Source organism: Bos indicus x Bos taurus, chromosome 5 (assembly GCF_003369695.1).
Source record: "Bos indicus x Bos taurus breed Angus x Brahman F1 hybrid chromosome 5, Bos_hybrid_MaternalHap_v2.0, whole genome shotgun sequence".
Classification (NCBI taxonomy): domain Eukaryota; kingdom Metazoa; phylum Chordata; class Mammalia; order Artiodactyla; family Bovidae; genus Bos; species Bos indicus x Bos taurus.
The window spans coordinates 92,599,794-92,616,855 of record NC_040080.1 but is presented as its reverse complement, the minus strand read 5'-3'; the positions used below and the strand labels follow the sequence as shown (position 1 = coordinate 92,616,855).

Genomic DNA, 17,062 nt, shown 5'->3' with positions numbered 1-17,062 from the left:
TTGTATTATTTGCATGTGCCTGCCCTCTGTGGGGGCTGCAGACTCTTTCCAACTCTGAGCCTGGCTCCTGTTGGGTATCTATTTGCTCCCTGCCTTGGGTATCTATTTGCTCCAGGGGCCTAGGGTGGGGGTAAAGAAGAGACACGACACCAGCTTTCCATCTGTTGACTGGTGGGTTAAACTGGTGCCCCAGGAGATAAAGGGGGCAAGGGATCAATTTCTAGAAGATGTGGCTGAAAATGGAGCAGCCCCCCTCTTCCCCATCACTGTGACCACCAACTGTCTTTATGGGGAAGTCTGTCCTTGAATGTATCAGAAATTGGAGCTGGGTCAGGGATTGGTACTGACACTTGGGGGACCACTGTGCTTTAGTTGTCAAACCTGTCATTTCCATCCTTCAGGTCATGTTAGAGAGTACAGCTCAGCCTGCAGGCCTCTGGTCTCTTGGGGCTTTAAATGCACTTAATTATCAGTGTGAACAAAAGCTGATTATTAACCTCCTCATTGATTGTGATAGCACAGAAAATCTGCTCCATCCATCCACCAAAATGCAGAAGGAGATCCAAGCAAGCATCATGAAAGTGCTTCTGTAAGTCTAATTTAAATCTTTAAATTAAGGAAATTAAATACTTTGGGGTAAGTCCATTTCCTCTTGTGAGGGAGATACCAAGGGAAGACTTCTTCAATACCAATTTATTCCCTAAAGAAAATTGGAGTAGAGGGCTTCCCAGGCGGCTCAGGGGTAAAGAACCCACCTGCCAATGCAGGACACACAGGTTCAGTCCCTGGTCCGGAAAGATCCCACATGCAGAGCAACTAAGCCCGTGTGTCACAAACTACTGAGCCCGCTTGCCGCAAGGAGTAGCCCCTCTCTCCACAACTAGACAAAAATCCGCACAGTGACGAAGAGCCAGCAGAGCCAAAAATCAATAATTTTTTAACGAAGAAAACTGGAGTAGAAATTCATAATCCTGAAGCCATTAGACACACAGCTAGAGCTGGGAGCAGAAGCACAGACACTGGAGGTGGGGCTCCATCTTCTACAGAGGATGGCTCTAAGGTTACACTGAAACCCCTGCAAAAATCAAAGCTGGACCAAAGGGATTCAGGCCCACAAGAGAATTGGGAAAGACAGCAAAGGGGGCAGTGAGGCACTCCCTAGAAATGGGACACCAGGCAGCCAAAGCCAGGCATGGCCGGCCAGGGTGACCTCAGCTGTTCCAGGATTTAATTACCCCCTTGCATAATAACAAGTCATATTTAAAAGCAAAGGAAGCCAAAGATGATTTGCGTATTTCTCTTTAATGCAAGCTGCTGAGTTCACACTCTGGTTTCCTCTGTCCACAATTGGACACATAATTAACTACCATTATGACGGCTCGTAGCCTTCTAGGGTTTTGGCCATGAGCAAGCATCAGTTGAGGAGAAGGCTTTGGATCTGATTTCTCTAAGACCCCAAAGCCTAGCAGTCTGGGCTCCTGCCTCCATGAGGAACTTAACTCTCATTCAGTCCTGAAGACTCAGACTCTTCAATCTTGGCAAAGGGCTAGGAGCCTCCTTCCAGATTCTGACTTTGCCCTTGATGAACCCTTCTGTGCTTTACCTTGTTTTTTTTAATCATTCTTTTTATTTGTTTGTTTCTGACTGTGCTGGGTCCTTGTTGCCGCGAGGGCCTTTCTCTAGTTGTGGAGAGCGGGGGCCTTTCTCTAGTTGTGAAGAGCGAGGGCTACTCTCTAGTTGTGGAGAGCGGGGGCTACTCTCTAGTTGCAGCAAGTAAGCTCAGTAGTTGTGGCTCTCAGGCTCTAGAGCACAGATTCAACAGTTGTGGCACACAGGCTTAGTTGCCTCACAGCATGTGGGATCTTCCCAGACCAGAGATCAAACCTGTGTCTCCTTCGTTGGCAGGTGGATTCTTTACCACTGAGCCACCAGCGAAGCCCCCGTGCTTGATTGTAAATAAGCCATTGATTCACTCTGAGTTCATCTTCCTAATCAAGTAAATGGACACAGTAATTCTGACCTCAGAAGAATGCCCTCGGGGTTAGATGAAATAATGCAGGATAAATTCCTCACACATTGTATGTGCTTGTGTCCTCAGTCGCTTCAGTTGTCTCCTGCTTTTTCCGACCTCACTGACTGTAGCCCACCAGGCTCCTCTGTCCATGGGATTCTCCAAGCAAGAATACTGGAGTGGGTTGCCATGCCTTCCTCCAGGGGATCTTTCCAACCCAGGGATTGAACTCGCTTCTGTTGCGTCTCCTGCCTTGCAGGCAGATTCTCTAACTGCTGAGCCACCCAGGAAGCCCACACATTGTAGGTACTCCATAAATGTAAACTCCCTTTCTCCTCACCAGTAGAGTGGAGAGAAGTATGAGGGGTGGGGGTGGAGGATCCAATCTTACTGGGTGAGGAACTATGAGCTGAGTTCTGACAGAGAGGAGAGAGAGTTTTTGTCCCAGGGGAAACAGGATGAATGGCAAATTAATAATAGAATAAACAGAACAAACAAACAAACTAACATTTATGGAGCTGTTATTAAGAGCTAAGTAGGGCCCTAAATGCTACCCTGTCCATTGCGCCCCCGCGGGTTCTGTTAGGATCCCTATTTTGCACATGAGGAAACTGAGGTTCGGAAAGGTTATTCACCTGTCCCAGATCATGACAAGAATCTCCAGAACTGACCTCTAAGATGCCTCCCCTTCAACACACACACAGACACACAACACATACACACTCACACAGAGACCTCGCAGAGCCGCACAGAAAACTAAGACCAAAGCTTCCCAGCCTGCAGGGCGGTGGCGCAGGCTGGTGGGGCCGGGGGTGCCTAGCTGCCCAGTTTGGGACTAGAACCAATGCCCCCGCGCTTCCCGGCCCAGTCCCGGCCTAGGGCCGCGGGCGGCCGGCCCCAAGCCCGCAGCGCACGGCCGGCGAAGCTGAGCAGGCGCTACCCGGTCCCATAAAGCGCGCGCGGGCGGGAGGCGAACGCCGTTTTATAGAGGCAGCCGGGAGGCCTGGTTCACTTTAATTCCGGCTCGCAGAGGCTCTCAGCCCGACCTCCAAGCTCATAAACGAGTGGGCCGAGCACTCCTCCTTCCGGCCCGCGGGCCGCGATATAAGGCACATGGTGGGCTTCTGGGTCCAGCTGCCCTCTCCCACCGCCGCTCGCCGCCACAGCACCATGTCCTGCCTCCCATCGCCCGTCTGCATCCCCGGCGGGGTGCGAGCCTTCAGCTGCGTCTCCGCCTGCGGACCCCGCCCCGGCCGCTGCTGCATCACGGCCGCCCCCTACCGTGGCATCTCCTGCTACCGCGGCCTCACCGGGGGCTTCGGTAGCCGCAGCATCTGCGGGGGCTTCCGCGCCGGGTCCTGCGATCGCAGCTTTGGGTACCGTTCCGGCGGCGTGAGCGGCCCCAGCCCTCCCTGCATCACCACCGTGTCAGTCAATGAGAGCCTCCTCACGCCCCTCAACCTGGAGATCGACCCCAACGCGCAGTGCGTGAAGCAAGAGGAGAAGGAGCAGATCAAGTGTCTCAACAACAGGTTCGCTGCCTTCATCGACAAGGTGAGTCTCCTTGATCACACCCTTCCTGAACTTTCCCTTCCTGGGTGGGCACTCAAGGGTTAGTCACGGGGGCAAGAGAGATGTGGGCCAGGTGAGCCCCCAGGCTGATGGAGGAGATGGACACACTTCCAAGGCACAGCCAGACCAGAGAGATGAGTCTAGAGCAGGGGCTCCTGATTAGAGCACTGTTACTATATACAACCTCTTTCCAGACAAGCAGGGTCCCCATAGACAAGATCCCACCCTTTCTGAGCTCAGAAGTCCTGGCAGGACCTGAGAATTTACAGGCTAGTCTCCCCTGGAAGTTCATTCCTGGTGGCTCAGTGGTGAAGAATTCGTCTGCAATGCAGAAGACCCTGGTTCAATCCCTGGGTGGGCAAGATCCCCTGGAGTAGGAAATGGCAACCCACTCCAGTATTCTTGCCTGGAGAGCAAGAACACAGAACTATACAAAAAATATCTTAATGACCCAGATAACCACGATGGTGTGATCACTCACCTAGAGCCAGACATCCTGGAGTCCAAAGTCAAGCAGGCCTTAGGAAGCATCACTAAGAACAAAGCTAGTGGAGGTGATCGAATTCCAGTTGAGCTATTTCAAACCCTAAAAGATGATGCTGTGAAAGTCATGCACTCAATATGCCAACAAATTTGGAAAACTCAGCAGTGGCCACAGGACTGGAAAAGTTCAGTTTTCATTCCAATCCAGAAGAAAAGCAAGGCCAAAGAATGTTCAAACTACCATACAATTGCACTCATCTCACACACTAGCGAAGTAATGCTCAAAATTCTCCAAGCGAGGTTTCAACAGTACGTGAACCAAGAACTTCCAGATGTTCAAGCTGGATTTAGAAAAGGCAGAGGAACCAGAGATCAAATTGCCAACATCCGCTGGATCATCGAAAAAGCAAGAGAACTCCAGAAATACATCTACTTCTGCTTTATTGACTACACCAAAGCCTTTGACTGTGTGGATCACAACAAACTGTGGAAAATTCAAGAGATGGGAGTACCAGACTACTTTGTCTGTCTTCTGAAAAACTTGTATGCAGATCAAGAAGTAACAGTTGGAACTGGACATGGAACAACAGCCTGGTTCCAAATTGGGAAAGGAGTGTGTCAAGGCTGTATACTGTCACATGCTTATTTAACTTATATGCAGAGTACATCATGCAAAATGCCAGGCTGGATGATGCACAAGCTGGAATCAAGATTGCAGGGAGAAAAATCAATAACCTGAGATACGCAGATGACACCACCCTTATGGCAGAAAGCAAAGAAGAACTGAAGAGCCTCTTAATGAAAATGAAAGAGGAGAGTGAAAAAGTTTGCTTAAAACTCAACATTCAGAAAACAAAGATCATGGAACCCGGTCCCATCACTTCATGGCAAAAAGTTGGGGAACAATGGAAACAGTGAGAGACTTTATTTTCTTGGGCTCCCTCCAAAATCACTGCAGATGGTGACTGCAGCCATGAAATTAAAAGACGCTTACTCCTTGGAAGAAAAGCTATGACCAACCTAGAAAGCATATTAAAAAGCAGAGACATTACTTTGCCAGCAAACGTCCATCTAGTCAAAGCTATGGTTTTTCCAGTAGTCACATATGGATGTGAGAGTTGGACTATAAAGAAAGTTGAGCACCGAAGAATTGATGCTTTTGAACTGTGGTGTTGGAGAAGACTCTTGAGAGTCCATTGGACTGCAAGGAGCTCAAACCAGTCAATCCTAAAGGGAATCAGTCCGGAATATTCATTGGAAGGACTGATGCTGAAACTGAAGCTCCAATACTTTGGCCACCTGATGTGAAGAACTAACTCACTGGAAAAGACCCTGCTGGGAAAGATTGAAGGCAGGAGGAGAAGGGGATGACAGAGGATGAGATGGTTGGATGGCATCACCGACTCGATGGACATGAGTTTAAGCAAGCTCTGGGAGTTGGTGATGGACAGGCAGGCCTGGCATGCTGCAGTCCATGGGGTTGCAAAGAGTCAGATACAACTGAGTGACTGAACTGAACTCTCCTGGAAATGGGGAATGAGGACTGTTGATATTTTATGTGGTATAAATTTAGATGTTTTAGATGTCCCATTGAAGCATTAAATAACATCAAAACACCTGGTGAAAAAATTCATCTCTTTAATCTATTAATTTAATTTATTTATTCTTGCCTTAAGAACCCCATGAACAGTATGAAAAGGCAAAATGATAGGATACTGAAAGAGGAACTCCCCAGGTCAGTAGGTGCCCAATATGCTACTGGAGATCAGTGGAGAAATAACTCCAGAAAGAATGAAGGGATGGAGCCAAAGCAAAAACAATACCCAGTTGTGGAGGGACTGGTGATAGAAGCAAGGTCCTATGCTGTAAGGAGCAATATTGCATAGGAACCTGGAATGTCAGGTCCATGAATCAAGGCAAATTGGAAGTGGTCAAACAGGAGACGGCAAGAGTGAACATCGACATCTTAGGAATCAGTGAATTAAAATGGGCTGGAATGGGTGAATTTAACTCAGATGACCATTAGATCTACTACTGTGGGCAGGAATCCCTCAGAAGAAATGGAGTAGGCATCATGGTCAACAAGAGAGTCTGAAATGCAGTACTTGGATGCAATCTCAAAAACGACAGAATGATCTCTGTTCATTTCCAAGGCAAACCATTCAATATCATAGTAATCCGAGTCTATGCCCCAACCGGTAACGCTGAAGAAACTGAAGTTGAACGGTTCTCTGAAGACCTACAAGACCTTTTAGAACTAACACCCAAAAAAGATGTCCTTTTCATTATAGGGGACTGGAATGCAAAAGTAGGAAGTCAAGAAACACCTGGAGTAACAGGCAAATTTGGCCTTGGAATATGGAATGAAGCAGGGCAAAGACTGATAGAGTTTTGCCAAGAAAATGCACTGGTCATAACAAACACCCTCTTGCAACAACACAAGAGAAGACTCTATACATGGACATCACCAGATGGTCAACACCAAAATCAGATTGATTATATTCTTTGCAGCCAAAGATGGAGAAGCTCTATACAGTCAGCAAAAACAAGACCAGGAGCTGACTGTGGCTCAGATCATGAAATCCTTATTGCCAAATTCAGACTTTAATTGAAGAAAGTAGGGAAAACCACTAGACCATTCAGGTATGACCTAAATCAAATCCCTTATGATTATACAGTGGAAGTGAGAAATAGATTTAAGGGCCTAGATCTGATAGATAGAGTGCCTGATGAACTATGGAATGAGGTTCGTGACATTGTACAGGAGACAGGGATCAAGACCATTCCCATAGAAAAGAAATGCAAAAAAGCAAAATGGCTGTCTGGGGAGGCCTTACAAATAGCTGTGAAAAGAAGAGAAGTGAAAAGCAAAGGAGAAAAGGAAAGATATAAACATCTGAATGCAGAGTTTCAAAGAAAAGCAAGAAAAGATAAGAAAGCCTTCTTCAGCAATCAATGCAAAGAAAGAGAGGAAAACAACAGAATGGGAAAGACTAGGGATCTCTTCAAAAAATCAGAGATACCAAAGGAACATTTCATGCAAAGATGAGCTCGATAAAGGACAGAAATGGTATGGACCTAACAGAAGCAGAAGATATTAAGAAGAGATGGCAAGAATACACAGAAGAACTGTGCAAAAAAGATCTTCACGACCCAGATAATCACTGGTGTGATCACTGACCTAGAGCCAGACATCCTGAAATGTGAAGTCAAGTGGGCCTTAGAAAGCATCACTACGAACAAAGCTAGTGGAGGTGATGGAATTCCAGTTGAGCTATTCCAAATCCTGAAAGATGATGCTGTGAAAGTGCTGCACTCAATATGCCAGCAAATTTGGAAAACTCAGCAGTGGCCACAGGACTGGAAAAGGTCAGCTTTCATTCCAGTCCCAAAGAAAGGCAATGCCAAAGAATGCGCAAACTACCACACAACTGCACTCATCTCACATGCTAGCAAAGTAATGCTCAAAATTCTCCAAGCCAGGCTTCAGCAATATGTGAACCGTGAACTTCCTGATGTTCAAGCTGGTTTTAGAAAAAGCAGAGGAACCAGAGATCAAATTGCCAACATCCGCTGGATCATGGAAAAAGCAAGAGAGTTCCAGAAAAACATCAATTTCTGCTTTATTGACTATGCCAAAGCCTTTGACTGTGTGGATCACAATAAACTGTGGAAAATTCTGAAAGAGATGGGCATACCAGACCACCTGATCTGCCTCTTGAGAAATTTGTATGCAGGTCAGGAAGCAACAGTTAGAACTGGACATGGAACAACAGACTGGTTCCAAATAGGAAAAGGAGTTCGTCAAGGCTGTATATTGTCACCCTGCTTATTTAACTTATCTGCAGAGTACATCATGAGAAACGCTGGACTGGAAGAAACACAAGCTGGAATCAAGATTGCCAGGAGAAATCTCAATAACTTCAGATATGCAGATGACACCACCCTTATGGCAGAAAGTGAAGAGGAACTCAAAAGCCTCTTGATGAAAGTGAAAGTGGAGAGTGAAAAAGTTGGCTTAAAGCTCAACATTCAGCAAACGAAGATCATGGCATCCAGTCCCACCACTTCATGGGAAATAGATGGGGAAACAGTGGAAACAGCGTCAGACTTTATTTTTCTGGGCTCCAAAATCACTGCAGATGGTGACTGCAGCCATGAAATTAAAAGACACTTACTCCTTGGAAGGAAAGTTATGACCAACCTAGATAGCATAGTCAAAAGCAGAGACATTACTTTGCCAACAAAGGTTCGTCTAGTCAAGGCTATGGTTTTTCCCGTGGTCATATATGGATGTGAGAGTTGGACTGTGAAGAAGGCTGAGCGCCAAAGAATTGATGCTTTTGAACTGTGGTATTGGAGAAGACTCTTGAGAGTCCCTTGGACTGCAAGGAGATCCAACCAGTCCATTCTGAAGGAGATCAGCCCTGGGATTTCTTTGGAAGGAATGATGCTAAAGCTGAAACTCCAGTACTTTGGCCACCTCCTGGGAAGAGTTGACTCATTGGAAAAGACTCTGATGCTGGGAGGCATTGGGGGCAGGAGGAGAAGGGTTCGACAGAGGATGAGATGGCTGGATGGCATCACTGACTCGATGAACGTGAGTCTCAGTGAACTCCGGGAGTTGGTGATGGACAGGGAGGCCTGGCGTGCTGCAATTCATGGGGTCGCAAAGAGTCGGACACGACTGATCTGATCTGATCTGATCTGAATTTATTTAATTTGATCCTTAAAATCAAATTGGGGAAATCTCATTAGGTATTAATATGTCTTTAATATCCCTGTAATAGTTGGTGCTGCTGCTGCTAAGCCACTTCAGTCGTGTCCGACTCTGTGCGACCCCATAGACGGCAACCTACCAGGCTCCCGCGTCCCTGGGATTCTCCAGGCCAGAACACTGGAGTGGGTTGCCATTTCCTTCTCCAATGCAGGAAAGTGAAAAGTGAAAGTGAAGTCGCTCAGTCGTGTCCGACTCTTTGCGACCCCATGGACTGCAGCCTACCTGGCTCCTCCGTCCATAGGATTTTCCAGGCAAGAGTACTGGAGTGGGGTGCCATTGCCTTCTCTGTCTAATACTTGCTAATACTTGCTACTCTCATGCTTTTAATGAAAGAGAGCAAGCCTCAGCTTCAAAGCTGTCTGGGGCAACAGTTTCAGCTAGAATGTCATGCTTTCTGTTTTCCTCTTATGTATGCCTAGTGATACTGGTTTTACAGCTATGATGCTAATATAAAGCTACCCCTTTAAGCCCCATTTAAGTGTTTGGTGAAATACTAAACAAATCCATTTGTAGATAAATCATGAGTAAAACAGGCAAAATCCTGAAGTTGGCCTGTGAAGGGCTCATGTTTGAGAATCACTGCCACCCGACTAGTCCTCTGAGTGCACACAGAGGAGAAAGGAGATGGGGAATTATGGCAGGACCGGCCCCAGCCCCCACCCACATTCCCTGAGAGTGGGTGGCAGAGCAGGGGTCCAAGCCTGGCTCTTCCAGGCTCTCCAGGCCCCTGAGGCTAGGGAGTTCAAAGCTTGGGGCCCAGCTCCCCCACTCCTCTCGAGCGAGAGCTGGCCCCCTTCAGCAGGCACTCCATCCTGAGTGTGCTGGAGCTCACACCCGGGAAAGGTGGACAGGGAGTGGAGCAGAAAGGGTCCTGGCCCAGGAGCAGACAGCATGGGCTCTGTGTCGTTTCTCCACTGATTCTGTGTGTGATGCTTCTCTGTGTGTGGCTTCCCCCCTCAGCCCCAAAGCTGTGCTAGGTGCAGTGTGTGTGCTGGCCACGACTCTGAAAGGAAACACAGGGATCAAGACAGGCAAGCAACTCACCACCATGGCTCGAGCCCTGCCAGCTAAGACCCCCTAAAATGATCCCACGTCATATCAGCAGTGCCCTTTCCCCATTTCTGGGAGCTCCACAGGGATTGCCTAGCTGCATTCATCGGGTTGGATGAAAGGATTTCGGGCCTGTAAAAGGCAAGGCAATGTCCCAAATCCAGCTAAAAAAATCTGAGAGGGGAAAACGGGAGACCAGGGAGCCTGGTCCTGTTTGCTGATTCCCTTCTGGCGGCACCGTGATTGCTGCTGTCACATCTGTCCAGTTTGAATGATTTCTAGCGTTGGTTTGCATGCTTTACTATCATCCCCGCTTCACATTACCTGCCTGGCTTCCAGACACATAAGAGTGTGTGTCTCCTCACACAGGAGTGTGTGTCATCCTCCACCAGGCCTCTTCAGACCCCAGCCTTCCTACTTGGTGAGAAACTGCCCTCTCCAACCTCCCTCGCCAGGTAGGAAGCCCTGCCCAGGCTGACCATCCATTCAAGCCCCAGGCTGGCCACTGAGGACAGAGCTCCCCTGCACTGGTGAGGTTCACAGTGAAAGGCTTTCCTCTTACTCTAACCCTCTCAACCCTCCTCTACACTCCTTTCCTCCAGGAAACCTTCCCTGATTGTCACTACTGTCAACTCCTATCTGTCTCTGCCCCAACCCAACCCAGCACAACCCATATGCCCTTCAGTGTCGCACTTACCCCAGCCAGGCCCAACTGGACAGACCCTTACTCAGATTCGAGCAAGCAATCAGGAACAAGGAGTCTCCAGCTGCCTCCTAAGGCCAGGAGAGCCCAGCAAGGATGATGCCATCCACCCACCCTCTGCCTCTGCACACCTTGCTGTGAGCTCCAGTTCTCTCACTCTGCCTGTTCTCGCAGGAGGGCTGGGCTTACTGGCTCCTCTCACTGTTTCTCCCACCTCCACACCAGGTGCGCTTCCTGGAGCAGCAGAACAAGCTGCTGGAGACCAAGCTGCAGTTCCACCAGGACCGCGAGTGCTGCGAGAGCAACCTGGAGGCCCTTTATGAGGGCTACATCCAAACGCTGAAGCGGGAGGCTGAGCATGTGGAGGCTGACGGCAGGAGGCTGGCCTCACAGTCCAACCACATACAGGAGGCACTGGAGGGCTACAAGAAGAAGTGAGTGCGTCGGGGAGGAGGCTGTGGAGAAAAGAAATGGGGTGCGATCAAAGCAGGATAGATTTGGGTTAGACCCCTAGAAGAACTTTCCACTAGGAAGTAGAGAGTGACAGAAAGACTGTGGGGAAATTTTTTTCTTTTCTGAAATGGGAGAGGAATCATTGGCAAGTCTGTGTTTCTCCAGCCACCTCATCATTCTGTGTTTATTTTGATTTATCAAGCATTTATCTATGTTCCAGGTGCTGTGTTGGGCCCTGAAGAGGGGTAAGGATAAGAAAGTCAAGAGGACAGGAAAAGGGGACACCTAAACTAGATCAGGGTGCCGCCGCCACCGCTGGGGAATTAGCTTCAGGAACAGAAAGGAGGCCTACAAGAATGTGCATGGCACCCACCCTGCCTCTAAAACAGGAAGAACAGTGGGTGACATGGCTGGTTTGGGTGCCCATAGGAGAGGGATGGACAATTTTTGATTCCATGACCACGTCCAAAAGATCCAGTTCCTGGAATGTGTTTGTCTGAGCCTTCCTTCTCTTTGCTTCTCCTCAAATCCCAGCCTATTGAAACTCTGGCCACTGAAACTTGTGCCCTTTTTGTCCCCAGGTATGAAGAGGAGGTGGCCCTCAGGGCCACTGCTGAGAATGAATTTGTGGCCCTGAAGAAGGTGAGTGGCCCCAGAATACACATCCCACAACTCAGAACCGTGGACAGAGGTGGAGGGAGCACTCTGTGATTCAGTGAAGCTAAGTGACTTCCCTGGAATCACACAGCCCAACCTCTCCCCTATTTCTTTCTCCAAATGTCCCAGTGCTCCCTGAGTGGCCCTGGACATCAGAGCAGTGCTTCAAACAGGGCAATCTTCCACCATCCAAGCTAACTCCCACATGCCCAATGGCTTCCCACCTCCTCCCACTCAGCCTGGCAGAAAACAGGCACTGCATAAATTTTTGTGAACAGAAGAGCACCTGAATGCTTGGGGATGGCTCCATCCTTGGCCAGCAATGGTTGGGAAATGCTGGCATGAATAGAGCTGTTGCTCCTCACCTCTTAGGACTTGACTCAGCAACACCGCCCTCAGTACACTGAGACACAGACCAAGCAAGGGTCTCGCCCTGAGTCACATTGGTTTGGGAGCAGAGTTGATCCCTGGGATGACTTCTGACCACACATCTCTAGATTTCTTTCCATAACATTCCAGAGCAGGGAGAAGTGGGTCAGCGTTAGAACTGAGCTATTTTACATTAGATCCTACGTTTCATGATAGTGCCTTCTAGAGGGATCATCCTAGTACCAAGGGGAATGCCTGGAAACATCGGGACCCCCTCTCACCCAGACCTGCTCCTGACCCCTCAAAATGAGTAAAGGACTTCACTAACACCATGACACCAGGCACCGGAATGAGCAGCTAAGGAGGGTCCAGGGAGTGCGCCCTCCCTGCTGGGGAGAGCTCTGTGCTGTCTCCCCACTGAGACTCTTGCCCCTCCCTCTCCCTGTAGGATGTGGATGGAGCCTACCTCCATAAGTCAGAGCTGGAGGCCAACGTGGAGGCCCTGACCCAGGAGACTGACTTCCTGCGGCAGATGTATGAGGAGGTAAGGGGCCACAAAGCAGCTGGGCACCAAGGAGGATGGCAGTTAGACACTGGAAAGTACTCGCCACCATTTGGCTCCTGAAACTCTTGGTTTGGGGACATAGGGCAGAGTTGAGGAACCCGAGGCAGGTTTACTGTCAGAAGGTGAAAGGTATAGCTTCGTGTCTTACCTGCCAAGCCCAGACAAACTGGTGCTCCCAGTTAGCATGGTGACAATTATCACAAATTTCAAGTTCTAGTCCTAGATCCAAAGGATCAAGACAGGAGGCCCTGACTGAAGTCAGGTAAGCAGGCCTCAGAGCTGGACTCCTCTCAGCCTCAGGCCTCTGGTCCTGAGGAGCACTGAGAGCTTCCAGGGTTGAAGGAAGATGTCACCTTTGAACTGAGGTTTCAGACAGTGAGGCTGTGGAAGAAGCAGGGGCAGGGGACAGGAAAGGAGGTGAGAAAGCGGGCTGCCTGGAGGGGGGCTATGGTCCAAGGGGCTCTTAACACTCCCCTACTTCCCCTCAGGAGCTCCAAGTTCTCCACACCCACATCTCAGAGACCTCGGTCATCGTCAAGATGGACAACAGCCGGGACCTGAACATGGACAGCATTGTGGCTGAGATCCAGGCTCAGTATGACGACACTGCCGGTCGCAGCCGGGCGGAGGCTGAGTCCTGGTACCGCAGCAAGGTGAGTGGTCCAGCACTCCCTTCCCAGAACAGGGATGCTAAAATCTGAAAGCATTAGCAGAGTGGGGAGGGATGCTGAAAAAGCATTGACCTTTGTCTGGGTGGGCAAGGGAAGGGCGGGCAGCTCTCGGGATGGGGTGCAGATGTGCAAGCTGTGGAGTTCAGTCGGATGACATAGCCTGTGTTTCATGAGCATTTGTGCTTCTCCCCAGTGTGAGGAGATCAAGGCCACAGTGATCCGGCACAGGGAGACCCTGCTGCTGCACCAAGGAGGAGATCAACGAGCTGAACTGCATGATCCAGAGGCTGACAGCCAAGGTCGAGAATGCCAAGTGCCAGGTACAGGGTCCTGGCCCACCCCTCAGTGTAGAAAGAGAACAGGGTTGGCCTGAGACAGGGAGATTGAAGTCAGACACCTTGCCAAAGTGTGGGAAAAGGAGCAACGTGAAACTTCAGGCAGGTCCCCTCCATAGACAATGTTCTCCATTCCCCCTGAATGTGGGTTGTGGGGGCAGGGCTATGGAGGAGAATGGAGTGACCTGGTCTTTCATGGTCTCTGAGGCAAAATGAGGCAGGGGAAATAGCAGTCTGAGGGGCCGGAAACCTACGCTCTCTAACCAGCCCTGCCACTAGCTCGTCACGTGACTTGGGGGGCCCATTTCACCTCTCTGGCCCATTGTTTTAGGTCAGCGATCACACACTGAGATGTCCCCAGAGATTAGTGAATGAGCGAAGCAGGCCATACCAAAGGCACTAGGGTTTGGTAAACTGGAAAGCACAATGGGCAGAGCTCATCAGATCAAACTGAGACAGGCCCTGTGGAAATGCAGGCCCAGTGTGGCCAGATCCTCGGATTTTTCAAGAGACGCCAGGAATGTGGGTTTATACGTTAAATTTCAAAAAGTTAAGGACACTGTGCCGACATTCCCCAAGAGCACTAATTTGCAACCCCTGACCCAACAAACCAGTAAGGCCCCTTCTTCCCCTGACAGTCAATGAACAGTGGATACCTGGTCTCTGACCCTAAGTCCAAAAGAAGGAGCCTTAATAACCTTACCCTCCCCCCCAGAACTCCAAGCTGGAGGCTGCAGTGACCCAGGCTGAGCAGCAGGGTGAGGCGGCCCTTAATGATGCCAGCTGCAAGCTAGCAGGGCTGGAGGAGGCTCTGCAGAAGGCCAAGCAGAACATGGCCTCCTTGCTCAAGGAGTACCAGGAGGTGATGAACTCCAAGCTGGGCCTGGACATCGAGATCGCCACCTACAGGCGCCTGCTGGAGGGCGAGGAGCAGAGGTGAGGACCACATCTGTGCAGAGGATGTCTCTTCACCCCCCAACCTGTGTTCAGAGCCAGGAACGTGTCTACATCTTATTTATATCTAATTTGCATCAAGATTATTTGGAGGAGGGAATTTGCTGGTTCTGCTCTCCCCAACTAATTTTTGTCTCTTTCTTCTCCCCACAAGGTTGTGTGAAGGCATCGGAACTCTGAATGTCTGTAAGTAATCTGTACTGTGGGTCCTAAAATAAGAGCCTGGGGTTCCTGGCCGAATAGTAAATATTTTAGACTTGGTGGGTCACGTGGTCTCTGCTCAACTGCTCTGCTTATTGTAATGTGAAAGCAGCCACAGCCATAGCAATACTTAATAGATGTGATTAGGTTTCAATAAAGCTTTATATACAAAGACAGGAGGCCCTCAAGGGGCCACAGCTTAAGACCCTGAAAGGAAGGAGGGGGGTGTGGCAGTGAATGATTGTAATAACTTAAATAGCTGTTCCTGCCTATAGGGAGGGCCTGGTCTGTTTTTCTAGGATGCTTGAGGTTGGACTACAGGAAGGAGTGTCCGGGTATGATGGTGTTTGAGGGGGAAGGGGAATAGAATGGAGGGAAGGGGCTCTGAGCAAGAGAAGAATGGGTGGGGGGACTCTGGCTAGCAGGCAGGAGCAGCTGACGACAGCCTTGCACGAGGACTGAGCCACATCTTTCTGCCCCGCAGGTGTCAGCAGCTCCCGAGGCGGGGTCGTCTGCGGGGACCTCAGCATGTCTGGCTCCCGGCCGGTGACGGGCAGCGTCTGCAGCGCCCCCTGCAGCGGGAACCTGGCGGTGAGCACCGGCCTGTGCGCGCCCTGCGGCCAGAGCAGTGGAAACAGCCGCCTGTTGCGCTTTGCATAGCGCCTTCTGCTTTGTAAACTCACCGCTCCGCAAGCCAATCCTACCTGCCTCGGGCGGCGGCGGGTCTTGGAGCTTCTGGAACTAGCCGGCTTGACCTGCCCCAACGGCTGCTTTCTCCTCCTGCATCTCTCCTGCGGTTTGTCTCTTCATTTCTTTCAGGGAGAGGGGCGGGCTACTAGCCCCCAACCCCCCAGAGTCAGAATGACCGGTTTCCTCCAGCCCTGGGCAAAGAGCCCATCCAGACTCGGGCTGCTCTGGGAGCTTGGACGCCCTTGGCTTCTAAGGGACAGACTGGCCCCAGGGCCCCTCGGGTGCCTCCTAAACCCTCCCACGGTGCCCGAGTTTGCGTCCCCGGGGGTGGGGGGAACAACTTTATGCCCCCACCTCCCTTCCACTCTCTCCCTTGTGCTTGGTCTCCAAGTTTCCAATTAAGCTCATGACCCAAATATAACGCTCTCTGAGAATCTCCCTACACATGTGGACTGCCAGCTCCGTTTCTGCCCTCTTCCAAGGGAACAGAGGAACTGTTCTAAGCAAAGAGGGAGAGAGGGCTGTCTCTAAGGTACCCTGCCCCTAGGACCACACTGCACAACCTGAAGGGTGCCTGGGGGTGTCCTGCAGCCCCCAAAATCCAGACACACGGAGGCATAAGGGGGAGCTGGGAGGGAAGTGAGAGGGGCTGCAGGGAGCCAGCAGGGGAAGGGTCTCATCACATGTGGCCGCTGAAACACCAGTGGTCCCCTTCCTCTACTCCCTCACTCCACTCCCACCTCAGTATATGAAAATTCCTGACCATGGGGTCAAACACACAGCCTTCATCTCTTTCCACAAACCAATACTTCCTAGATAGTCCCCTCCAACCCTGCCCCCACACCCACCACCTCCATCACCTCCAGGGCATCCCAGTCAGAGACCTCCTACCTCCCCTCCAGTACCCAGGATATGAGCTGCTGTCCATCAGAGATGGATACTCCCAAGCACAGACCCCCAAACATCCCACACACTCACAGACACACACACCACGTCAGAGACCCTGACATATACAGATACAGTCCCATCAAGCAGAGCCTTAACATACTGATGCCCTCCCCGATCCCCACCCCATCAGGGATCCAGATCCACAGCCCGTCCCTGGGTGAGGCAGGTGAGACAACCCCCTACCAGGGATCCAGACTCTGGGACCCGCGCACCATAAAGTCCTCCCAAACACACACAGACCTCCCCCCACTGCCATCACTCCCACAGAATCCCAGAACCCCTCCAGGACCTCAGACGCACACCATCCAGGGCCCAGGGCCTGGCCAACTCAGCACCAGGAAGGGCTGAACTGCCAGTTGGCTGGTCCACCCGAAACCCAGGCCCGGGGCAGCTAAATGTTTGTGGTCTTCTCACCACTGACGAATGTTCTCTGACAGCACAGGGCATTGGCAGGAGGAGGGGGTGTGCAAACACCCCTCCCACCCCCTCAGCAGGAGAGGAGTCCTGTGCCCACTTCCTGGCAGAACCAGAACTTCCAGGGCTTTCTGGCTTGTTCAGGAGAGGAGCTGGAATCAGCCCCAGCCTTGAGAGGGGCCACGGCCTCACTCTAACTAAGAGCC

At 50.6% G+C, this 17,062-nt stretch overlaps 1 protein-coding gene across 1 annotated transcript; it reads left to right on the top strand.

Annotated features, from left to right (window-relative positions):
• Positions 1-2,255: 2,255 nt before the first annotated feature.
• LOC113893165 (keratin, type II microfibrillar, component 7C-like) lies at positions 2,256-16,878 on the top strand. Its single transcript, XM_027542939.1, is given in 10 exon segments — positions 2,256-3,565; positions 10,825-11,033; positions 11,634-11,694; positions 12,527-12,622; positions 13,132-13,296; positions 13,508-13,558; positions 13,560-13,634; positions 14,365-14,585; positions 14,758-14,789; positions 15,289-16,878. Coding segments are annotated over 10 exon segments (1,527 nt in total). The 5' UTR covers positions 2,256-3,124; the 3' UTR covers positions 15,465-16,878.
• Positions 16,879-17,062: the final 184 nt, after the last annotated feature.